At 36.1% G+C, this 12,634-nt stretch overlaps 1 protein-coding gene across 1 annotated transcript; it reads right to left on the bottom strand.

Moving 5' to 3' along the window:
• Window positions 1-1,275: 1,275 nt before the first annotated feature.
• Window positions 1,276-11,772, bottom strand: LOC145223715 (NACHT, LRR and PYD domains-containing protein 3-like). The gene is made up of 6 exons (XM_080090108.1): window positions 10,219-11,772; window positions 9,307-9,468; window positions 7,278-7,439; window positions 6,231-6,392; window positions 5,266-5,367; window positions 1,276-1,446 (listed from the first exon to the last, which is right to left on the bottom strand). Exons 1-6 carry the CDS (start codon window positions 11,770-11,772, stop codon window positions 1,276-1,278), a joined length of 2,313 nt encoding a protein of 770 aa, XP_079946234.1.
• Window positions 11,773-12,634: the final 862 nt, after the last annotated feature.

Below are 12,634 nucleotides of genomic sequence, written 5' to 3'. Positions count from 1 at the left end.
TAAGTTCTTTAACAACTAACGCTCGTGTACTCTGATCAGCAATAAACACTTTCCTACACCTTTATGGCCTTATTCAAATAGAATATAAATACATAAAAATATTTAGGGACAACGTGATAAAAACTGACACATTACAGATAAGACAATAGGATTCGGACAAAAGATTTCACGCACACATTGAACTTCCAGTGGTTGCGAGATTACGTCACACGGGAAGTGTGTCGCAGACTATCCGGTCTAATACATTTGTGACACAGAGGTTCAGGGCAAAAATGGCGATGAAAGCCAAAGCCATTCGTGTTGGGTTCTATACGCAATCTTTTTACAAAACGAAAGAAACATTTTACAATTTTGACAGTTAGAACTTTCAGGATTTTGTAATTCCAATATCATTAGAATTCAATAACGTATCCCGTTTTGGGCAAGTATTAGTCGATTTGTTTTTTAGCCAGTTTGTGTTTAAACAAAAGTCTATGTTTAAAACGGTCATGCGTTCAGAAAAACAATTCCTCCTCAACAGACAAACGCAAAATGTAATGTTTCAATCACATTATCACATACAAGTTTGAGTTAAACTAAACAACTAAAATCAGAATACAAGAAGCCGAACATAAATCTGAACTTACAAACTAAATGTTAGCGACTGATAAATCTGATATAATGTTCACGATACTGAGCGCTGACAATGAGAAGTAAAAAATGCACAGAAAAATTAGTTTTCAAGCAGTAAAACTATCGAACGAATGTAAGCATAGCAAAATATTTACAGAATTGAACTAAGATTTACATTCGAAGGTTCGTTTAACAGATACAAATCACAACAAATGGATACGTCACAACAAATCGTCAGAAAAAGCGGAAAAGAAACAAATAAACCTTAAATTGCTCAGATCAAGTGGGAACTCGAATGAAGATCGACATTTTAACGAAGATCTCTAATAAAAATAGGAAAATGAGATGACGTCAAAGCCAACATACTGACCAATAATGTCACCAGTGGTGGCGCTAGATAAACAAAATTGTGGTGTTGAGAAAGTTACGTGTAATGTGTAGGGTCTACAAGAGCGAGAGTGCCACAATAAAGCAATATAGACGGATATACAGAGAAACTGAAGTAAAACTGTTTGTAACTAATATGGTAAAATTATTTTATAGGAACGTTTAACATCGTGTCCTGTATGCACGTCAACCATATCTTTTAGGCACAAGAATCAGAGTCGGAAATTAACGCAGCATTTATGTTTTTGTTTGGGTTTGTTTGAAGTAAAAAGGTTTTTATGGTTTAAACATAACTTTTCCTCGCGACTTTGATCTGATGAGATTCTTTCCTGCTTTTGTGAAGTTGTTTAACCCCATACGCAAATCGCTGATATTGTGAACACATCGAGCCAATGATTCAGCACTTTCATCTGTCAGGTTGTTTTCAGACAGGTCAAGAATTTTCATCTGAATAAAACAAAAGTGAATTCAGAAGAGTTCAGAAAAGTTGATTAATGTATTTTTACGAAAACCAATATATGATGGCATTTTATTACGTATTTTTACGAAAACCAACATATGATGGCATTTTATTACTTAACAGTTTGGTAGCAGTATGATGACAAGACATGATGATAAGCAAAAAATTACAAAAATGTACTTTGTTTTACATTCAAACTAAGCTATGTATTATTCCGTAGAATACACATAGTAATGGTTCATCTTTACAACCAACACAATATTTTTCAGTTGTTTATTGTTAACGTCAACAAATTTAACTGCGCTTTGTGTTATTACTGTTGTGTTTTGCCTTTAAACATTTTTCAAAAATTTTTGCTGTGTTTTTTCGCATATATATATCGTGACTGACGCTTAGGGGCGCCGTGTATACGTTCGAAAATTGTGTTTATCACGTAGGTCGTATTTAGGCTATATGTTTTACAATAACCTAATTGAGCTGCTATTGCTTGTTCTACCGCAAGAGTCTCCAACTCAAAATTTGTCCTGGGTCAATTTTTAGACCTGTCTAGAAGCTGCATTCCCAGAATAATATGTGATCACTGATCACATTACTATGGAATTAACACTCTATGCCAGCTGTTTTCAAACTGGATTTCGTGGTCTCTATAGAGAAATGGTTAACGGCGCTGTTTCCGCTGGACCTTCAAGAGCTCATGGCTTTACAATCTTACTTAAGTAACAATGAAGGCATCTGTTTACGCATAATTTCATATCTTAGTTTGATCTGTGGTGTCACAGACCGCTCTTAGATCATTGTTATGCTTAACCAAGTAAATAATATTTAAGTGAAATGAATCCTAAAGCGGTACTGGTAAAATATAAATTACTTAAACAGCTCAAGGTGTTTATTGACTTTGGCCTTGTATTTATGTTCGATCTAAACGTCTGTTTTGTTAAAGTTTACACTTAGTGATATGGTGTCGGTTAAAATTTCATTGATTTTCTTTGAACACTTGACGAGTGGGTAAAAAAATGGTATTATTATTTTATTCATTTGCTAATAACGCCGCGGGACACGAAAAATTGCCTCACGTGCCACGTGTTGGGGACCCCTGTAGTAACGCAATTTGTTCTAACAATCAAAAAACGGAAAAAATTGACTGAAAATAGAAAAATGTGCATTTGGAGCCTATTTTAATTCTTTACACAGAAATGTTTCGGTTCACTGTCCCACTGTCCACGTGACAAGATTTAAACTGCGTCACAGGTTTCTGGGATCAACCAAAGTCTTTAACATAAATACCATTTGTTTCCCTGCATGTGTTATTTAATTTGCCTTACTGTGCAACGTTATTAATTTACTCAATTTGCAAAATTCTGGAGTGAAGAACACATAATGTGCCTTTGTAAAATGTACTGTGAATAAATATGTTGTCATCTCGAGGTTCCAAAGCCATTACAACAGCGGTGCTCAAACTTTTTAATTTTTCTGTCATAACGGTCCCTTAGCAATGTTTTCGAGCACCCGTGGTCCAAGTTAAATATATTTATAAAACTAAAAGTTTCTTGGCAAAATCAAACTTTCGAGTTACGTAATAAAAGCAATATATTCTTTTCGGAAGTATTCCCACAACAACATGCAGAATGAATTTAGTTTAGTTTCTTAAGATGTAAAATGTTTTAAAGGGCAATTTATTATACGTCACAAACAAGAAAATACCAAACCCTTTTAATCAAGCTGAGCAGTTAACCACGCAGGGCAAAAATAGTTTTAAATTTACAATAAATTATACGATAATGCCCTACGCTAAACGGGCTTGTTTACAGTAAAACTGAAACCAGGGTAATTGCTCCTGGTTTAATTCAGTTCAAAACTCACTGCCCAACAATAAAGCTTAGTTAAACAAATAAAAAAAGTGTAACTAGTTCCTAATAGGTATGGACAGATCAAATAAAAGTGTTAGAGGCACATTAACACTATTTTCGTCGATAGGTAAAACAACTTAAGGGCTGCTACATGACATTGCATAGCATTTGTCACAGTGTAAAATAAAGTAAAATTCTCTAATGAAGAAAGGTTATCGTTCACAAATCCGCATGCAGTGATCAGTGGCGGCTCGTGCTCAACACTTGTGGGGGTGCTGCTCAAAATTTTAGCCTTTATTAAACATATATAAGTTGGCAATATATAGAAAACCTACATTTATAGCTTTCTAGCCAAAGTTTTGTGTAGAAAAACAAGTAATACAAATCTTAATTAGAAACTCCAGTGTGACGTAATTTTTGTTACGCAATAGTGTACACGAGTGTAAATAGCAGACGATATCATTTGTGTATTTTGTTTCCTTGCACAGCGGCGGCTAAACTGTTTAGCCTAAACACCATAACATGCAGTAATAATGTGGAACAAAAACACACGTGACACAGACTCGAAACTAAGCGGTTGTAAATACGGTAAAAACACAACAAGAATATAGAAAAAGAACTAATGATTCGAAAAAGGTTGAAGTATTTCTGTTCGACAACATTTAAAAAAATGGTCATGTTTCATTTAAGTAACCTTATTGTCACAGTCAGCGTTTTCAACATAATATATGACACTTCACAGATTAACCATAATTATAATTGTCACACAAAAAACTAGCCATACAGCTGTTTAATGGTATCATAACTGACAAATTTAACAACCACTTTACATTCGTGTCAGAACTTGTTTATTTTAACATCTTTTTTTGAATTTTTGTGTACAGACTATTATTTGTCTTTCAGATTTTTAACTGCTATAATTGCTGCTTTATTTGCTGGCAAATAGCTTATAATTGCTTTTTTAAGTGCAAAACTCCTTTAAGTTTTAAAATTTACAACACTCTCACCTAAATTTGTACCATATTATTAAACCTTGTGCTTCCTTTTTACAACAAAAATGAATCATAAAGTTATAGTTTGAGCATGATAATTGAGAGCTTCCTTGATTCCAAATGACAACTGAGAAACTGTTTTTCTATTTAGTATTACTAACACTGCAAGTGCAAGTCTTTTGAAAATAATGGTGTTCCTAACAAAGGTTTGTATCCAAACTGTTTTGCCTTTGAAAGACTCATGGAAACAGCAAAACGGATTTTTATTCCTAGTAACATCACTTGTCAAAACATCATCTAGATTATTTTCAAAGTAATCATGAACATCAGATCTACAGAAACATTTTCATTTCAGTAACTAGTATTTCTTTGTCAACAATAGGATGTGCTTGGTGGTCACTACTATCTTGTCTGTAGAATGTTCATTCTTAAGAAACACTTCCTGTGAAGCAATTTAGCAGCTACTGTTTAGACAAACAGTACTTATCCATTATATCAATACTCATCTTTTTCATCATGTCCACGTAAGGGAGTTTCAAAGTTTCCACAGAACAAAATGCAGTCTATTATTTTGGACAAAATTTCACGATTTTTTTCCAGTTTTTTGTTGTTTTCAATAATTGAAAGTCTATATGCGCCTCACTAAGTTTTTCCTTAATATTTACAGTTCCCAAAGTGAAAGTGAGACATCATTGTCCACATGCTTCTTTGACTTCTCATGTTTTTCTGCTTTCTCACCTATTTTGGCTACATTTGTAAAACCATCTTTTGTCCAGCATTTTTCATCACTTCCAAACAGCAAACATGGAAAACAGAACAGTGCATTTCTAACTTCACAACCACAAACCATTTTTTCTTTTGATAGCATTCAGAATTAAAACTGCGTATATATTTGTTGTTGTGGCTCATTCCTGGCTGACAAAGTTGAATATCAGGCGTTGGACGCCCTTTTGTTCTTTATACTTACCTTTTCAGCACTTGATAACTGCGAAATCTTGAGTTGCTGAAGCTCACTTACAGTCACCGAATTAGAATCTTGAAAAGCCATGATTAACCTTTCAATCAAAAACTGTAAAAATGATTAAAAAAGAATAACTGTCGTACTGTACTCATTGTCGAACCTGATGGTACACGTGATTTGCTTTGGCACACAATAAACGCGGAAACGACAACTACTTCCGGGTGCCCAGGTCACACGCTACGTGATTGGTGGAGCTGTGCGAGCCGCAGCACCCTGGCTCCTATTTCGCCCAGCATGTAGCTTTTCAAAGTGCGCATGCGCAGAACCGCAAAACGTCATGAAACGTCACGAAACGTCAGAAAACTGGAGCTGCAGTTCCAGCATAGATATACATTAGTGTTTCCAAAAAAAAATTTTTTTTGATGAAAAAGTGATTAGGGCGGAAATTATGCTTATTATATATTGCTAAGGAATGAAAATAATGAAAGTTATTTGTAATATTATGGTAGGTGTATTAGGTAAAAATATCTAGGGGGTGCTGCAGCTCCGCAGCACCCTAGCACGAGCCGCCCCTGGCAGTGATACGATTTACTCATTTTTGTCGTTGATTAGTGTAATAAATGTACTAAATACTAGAACAGTATAAACAAGGTGTATATTTGTTAAATGCACTGGATTGCATCCTGCTTGGAATTTAATGGAGCCTGAAATAAGATGTCATAAACGACACTAGTGTATTGACAAACGTGAAAAACACTTAACTACTTGGGGTCAACTCCGAAGTTGCAAATGCAATCATTGTAATAGAAGATATTTATGATTTCATTATTATGATGGTTTATTTACTATTTAACGTTTAATGCGCAATCTTTTTTTTGTGAAATCCTTTTATCCTTACCCACGTAATCAGGCCCAATGGCAAACTAAACGTTCCTTATAGTTGTTTACGTGCATAAATAAAAAATTCTTACAGGTTTTTCCAGTTGCTGCACAGAATCGCAGAGTGGTCTCAACCCTTCGTTTCCGATGTCACATCCCCTCAGCACAAGCTCGTCGATATTGTGAAGATAGCAAGCCAACAAAGATGCACCCACATTACCGATATTGTTCCCGGAGAGGCCGAGTCCCTTCAGCTGATGTTAAAGCAAAATATCTACATTCAATTTATAACAAAACAAAACAAACGTGGGAAATCAACAATGTGAGGTTTGTATGGTTAATGCAGGTTAAGTTTTAAATATACCAGTAAACTATAGAGGTGGGTAATTAATTTTGAAAAGGGGCCACCCAAAATAACTGACTTGAGTTGGAAGGCCAAACCAATACAAACTTGAACTTAATTCTGCTTGAAAGAAATTTCCCTAATTGCTTGCAATATTACGCTAAAATGCTAAAATCCGATTTTTGATTCAATTTGGACAACCAAATTCGTGTTTAGGCGGTCGGGTTTGTACAAATCAAACAATCAATGTGTTTTTTCTCCTAAACCTGCTGTGTTATTTTGGACACAAAATGGCTCCATGGGTTTTATTCCGTAATATTAGTTATGTAACTTGTGTTTTATGTAGACTTTGACCAGCATCACATGTAGATGTTCGCTTACGCATGTGATTGACTGCGTAAATATATTTTAAAATAAAAAGCAATGGCAGTCTTTTCAAGGTGAAAGCACCACTACCGTATTCGATGCAAATCATAAAAAAGCTTTTTTTTATTTATTTTTTTATTTACTTGACCTCACGCGAGGGAAACAGGTACAGCCAACGGACCGGATGTGGCCCGCCGGCCGTAAAATTTGCTGCGGTATTACGTTTGTTTATGACTTTTGTTTGTAATGTTTCTGACAAGGTCAAGGTGAAGTTGCTAATGCATTTGTTCTTATTTTAAGTCGCTTAATGTTTTTTTGAAGCGTATACGCTCTTTATGGAATCAGGGTACGCTGACCCACGTAATCACTAAAAATGATAAACAAAATGTTCCTTATCATTGTTTACATTTATATGTTATATGTTTCTTACAGGTTTTTCCAGTTGCAGTACAGAATCGAAGAGGTGTCCAACTCCTTCGCTTCCGATGTTACACGAGCTCAGGTCCAGCTTTTCGATATTGTGAAGGCAACGAGCAAATAAAGCTACGCTCTCATCTCCGAACGTGTTCGAGGAGAGGCTGAGGCTTTTCAGCTGATGTTAAAGTAAACTATCACATATCAATTAACGTTTGTCAGTTTAATGCAGGTTACGTTACTAAATATTTCTGCAAACCAGGGATGGGCAAACAGCTTTTGAAAGATGCCACCCAAAATAACTGACTCGAGTTTCAGGGCCGTACAAACACAAACTTGAACTTAATTCTGCTCAGTATTAATTTTACCCACTTCTTTCAATATGAAATGTTAAATGCAATATGAAAGATACTGAAATGTTAAAATGCGAAATTTTAATAGAATTTGACCAGTCATATTCGAGTTTAAGCTCTTCAGTTTGAAACTGAGACTATATATTTGTTTCCAGGTACAGTCAACGAACCGGATGCGACTCGCGGACGTAACATTGGTTGCGGTATTACGTTTGGACTTTTGTTTCTAATATTTCTGACAAGGAATGAGCTAATTTTCTGGACCATGTTTTAAATAGCTATATTACGTTAACCTCAACCTTTTTTTAATGTTACATGCAACGTTTCATAATCATGTGAGCAGTGAAGAGTTAACATCAGAAAACTCGTATAGGATGTCGAAATTTATTCCAAAATAAAAATCTGCTGAAAGGGCGATATTTGTTAAACAGCTTACTTTTTGAAGCGCATACCATGCAATCAAATAAAACTCTCGAATGTGGTGAATCTTTTTTTTATTTTTATATCTCGACGGTCACCAGGGGCACCATGCACTAAAAAAATATTCATGTCATAACACGCCCAAAGCAAGCGTCTGAGTACATAAGTAGATAAGAAAGGACCGTGCCTTACACATAACAAATGCAACCGGATTGTATTCTTCACATTTTTAATTTTTACGTGACACGGTTTAACACAGAGGCAGAAAATACCGGTTAAAATGACTTTTTATGCCTTTTTGGATGATTCTTTTCTGCAATAATGTTTATTTCCCCACCGCTTGTCAACATAAATCAAACCACCCCGCCTAGTAAAGATTTTGTTTACCGGTGCTATTTTGGTGTATTGTACTTTAATGTTAAACTCATTTGAGGTAGTGTGTGCTGTATGCAAATAATTTATGTTAAAAAAACACGGAACAAATATGTTTAACACTCAACGCAAAGTAGGTGAACAAAACACATGCCCGGTATAGTATTTAAGACTTTACTCTCCGAACTTGGGATTTGCACAGGCACTGCACACTAAGTCTGACTTCGGATAAAGTCAGTGTTGGACCAAGAACGGCACTCCAGTATTGCTCGAAATACCTTGGCAACCTTGTGGTTATTTGCAGGTTGATTGCTTGATACATTTAAGTTTAACTTTCTAGCTACACATGTTAAGGCAGGATGGAGAGAAAAAAGGAGGGATTGATCCGCAGCCAGTTTTTTAGATCACACACAAGACAACAAGGACCAACTGTGCGCAAACAATTGCCTTTTTTGTTACTTGTGACGCAATATACAAGCATGGATCGTAAGAGACGACCTATGCAATTTAAAAGTCGCATCACCAGATTTTAAATGGGATTGTAGAGAGACCATATCTTGGTGCAAATATAAAAAACTGCCTCGTGGACTAAGTTTGGAAGGACGGCGCTAAGTCATGTAAACTATGCTGCCCGCGCGAATTATTTTTAAACTTATCCGGCCGGCAGTGAAAAAAGTTTGGTGACCTCTGGTCTTGACCAACAAAACCGAATCAATAATACATTGTAAAAATAGTTGGCAACGCTTCTAAACATACAAATGGCACCCAGGGAAAAAATTGAAACTAAAACACTTAATATGTATACTGTATGTAATAGAAGTATTATGACCTACGCAATCACTCAAAAATGTAACTAACATTTACTTGTAATTTTTCACATACATAGAAGAAATTACTTACAGGCGTTTTCAGTTGCAGTACAGAATCGCAGAGTTGTCTGAATCCTTCCCTTCCGATGTCGCAGCTCCACAGCACAAGCTTTTCAATTTTGTGAAGGCAAGGAGCCAACGAAGATACACCCACATCGCGGATCATGTAGCAGGAGAGGGCGAGTGTCTTCAGCTAATGTTTAAGTAAAAACAAGCAAATGTTAACACAACAGGCATAAAAACATCACACAATATTACAGTGACCAAATCTGTCATTTAAAAATTAGGTGCATCCATTTATCTTTCAAATTATTAGCAACGTGGTTAACAAGCCATAGCTGACATTCTCTTAGGCAACACGCATTATTCAAATAAAACGCAATACCACAAGCCAAAACTTGCATGCGAATCATTTAAATCACAGCGTGACATTTCAAGTCGTTGAATTAAAAGACATCGTAAAACGTAAAACCGGAGCAGAATTATTTTGCTACTAAAATGTTATTTTGGGTTTTCATGCCAACGTAAGATGTCTATAAGGTCATGTTTTACACAAAAATAACTTTACGTACATGTCAAAGTAGTAATTGGTTTCGCATTGTAAAATGCCAACACTTTTATTTTCTGGTGCTGACATGTGTTGACATATTAGCAAAACTACGTAACGCAGGCTGTCATGAAAAATACTTTTGAATGTTTCAAAAAGTCATTGTAAACAAATCGAAACACAGTTGCCAGTGACGACACACATTCTCTTTTTCAGTCACAACAAAATAAACAATTAGATATATTGCCTTGATTATTTACAAATACTACTTGTTTAAGCATTAAAATTAACTAGATAGTAATATTCATTTTGTTTGAACAAAATCATGTTGTTAACTTTTACATTATTCTCACAAGAACACTGACTTGGCAAGCGGAATTTAAACCACAGTAATACCGGGTTGGTTCTGTGTTGAAGCACAAAGGAAAGGTTTTCGACGTCATCAGGAAACAGTAATGAATCACTGAGGTGGAGGTCATCAGGAAGTAGAGAAGCCACAGACGAAGTAATATCTGTATCATTCATCTCATGAGCCCAGGTGCAAATTTTAAAAATATTCTTGTAGATTTTTTTGAGCGAAATTTTCTTGGGGTTCATTTTGTCAGTAAGTAATTTGGTCATCCAGAACTTCTTGAGTGACCATTCTTCACTGAAATGTGTGGAGACAAGGGTTTCAAGTTGATTAAATATCTTAGAATCACAAAGTCCAAAAACAAATTTGGAAACAACTTCCCATTTGTCTTCAGATAGTTGTTTCTGCTGCTTTTTGAATTCCTTAAAGGGCATGATCATCATCATGTAGAAGGCGGCAAAAAATTCTTGCCAGGTAAGATGAGAAAAGTATCTTACTTTATGTCCGTCTAATATCGTCAGCTTGAGATTTACTTGCTTTGTTACTGATGTGATCAGAAAGGCGTCGGTTGTGGCAGGTTCGATTTTAGCTTTCTTAAAGTCCTTGTCTTTAAATACCAAGTTGCCTTTGAGAAATGCATCCCAAGCCATTTTGGCCAGTCTGTCTAATTCGCAATCTTGGCCCTTAAGATGATCTGTTGTTACGTATTGACTACAAGTAAAAACAAAAACTCGTGTGAGTGAAACAAACTGAATATCTCCATCGTAATTCATCAGGAAGTTGAGTGTCAATATAAAATTTACAGGAACATAGCAGTACGCAAATATATTAGGATTATGGGTAAGTTTTTGTTGTATCTCATTATATTTTTCGCCACATATCTGATGTCCGAGTTCATTCTGTGAAGTTGGAGTTAAACCAAGTATCTGGACGACAAACTTTGGTCTGTATGAAGGATGGAGATTATATAGTTGAGATGGTCGTGATGTAAAAATCTTTCGAGCACGCGGAAGCAAGTTTCCTCCCGCTAAATGCTTCAAGTAACATTCTGCAGTATTCTTTCCGTGCAATAGTGGTTTGGAAACCGAAGTGGAAAAATATTTAAATACTGCCTCATCTAAACCATCGAAAATGATCAAAACGTGAGGATCACTGCAAATTGAAGTGAGTATAATTGTTGCCTCATCAGGTGTGCAGATCCAATCCGATAACATAGTGGTAATAAGGAACTGGAGGAACGTCATCTTAGCCTGGAAGTCAATGAGCCTGATTACAATGTAAAAGATAAATGATACTCTTCCACACAAGTGTCCATCTAACGCTTGAAGGGCCCACTTTTTAGCTGATGTGGTTTTTCCTATTCCAGCTTGTCCAACCACACCAACTACATTTCCATGTTTTTCAATATAGTTTTGTTTTGCTTCCATATCATGCGCTTTGAATTTCTTCTCGGCCTCTTGTTGTGCAGTTTGTTTTGCACAAACGAACATTTCTTCACCGGTAATGTCACTTTTTGGTGTTTTGTAAAGTTCCTTTTTGTAGTGATAATGTCCTTCTGCTAGAAACTCGTCGCCAATTTGTTGTGGTTTGTTGACCATGGCAACGGGGACGGGTTCTATAGCTCGGTCTATAATCTCAGCTAGTGTCGATTCTTCACTGGCGATGGCTTTGACTTCTCTCTTTAGTAGAGATTTCAGTTGTTCACCTAAACAAGATACTTTCTGTAAACCAGTAATAGCATCACTACAGTTTAAATCACGTCATTTTATTGAGTGGTACGTTTACTAGTTTTGTTCTGTGATTAATAGCAAACAAAACTTTCCTCACATTTTTCATTTTCAGTGGCTTGTGTTGTTTGCTGATTTTCATTAGGTAAATCATGGGCTGCTGTAGATTGACTTGTCGCTGCCCTAGGTTGTGTTGTTGTAGGACCTACGGTTTCTGGTTTTGCATCCAGAGATGAAGTCGACTGGTTGCGGCATGTATGTTGTTGATGTGATGTGGTCGGGGTTTCAACAAATGACTTTGGCGAGGTTTCTTCCTCCAAATCAACTTCTGCTGGGGGTTGTGTTGAAGTGTGAGGTTGCTCATGTATGTGCTGAACCGTTTGTTGCTGCTGTTGTATTGAGTAGAAATGTTGATGAAATTCTACTGGTGCGTTGTACACTGGTCCAGTTGTGTTAGTGATTGTGTCACCAAACTGTGGCGCATCTGCTTTATCCTGCAAAACACACAAATGTTTAACATCAACACAAACTTGGTGTCTTTGTCTCTTACAATATTTATAACTCTGTTCTTTTGATCAAGTGGACAAATTTGAGCAGGATGTGGTTGGGGTACAACATCTCTTGATTGTTCGGGTAGAGGGACAACTTCACCAGATTGTTGCGAACCTTGTGGCAGTCTTGTGTGAAGTTCACGGTCACCCGATTCTTGTGACAAGTTCGGACGCACACTTAA

This window comes from Phallusia mammillata, chromosome 4 (genome assembly GCF_965637545.1).
Source record: "Phallusia mammillata chromosome 4, kaPhaMamm4.hap1.1, whole genome shotgun sequence".
Taxonomy (NCBI): domain Eukaryota; kingdom Metazoa; phylum Chordata; class Ascidiacea; order Phlebobranchia; family Ascidiidae; genus Phallusia; species Phallusia mammillata.
Note: the sequence above shows the minus strand (reverse complement) of the source record. Positions and strands in the feature narration are given on the sequence as shown.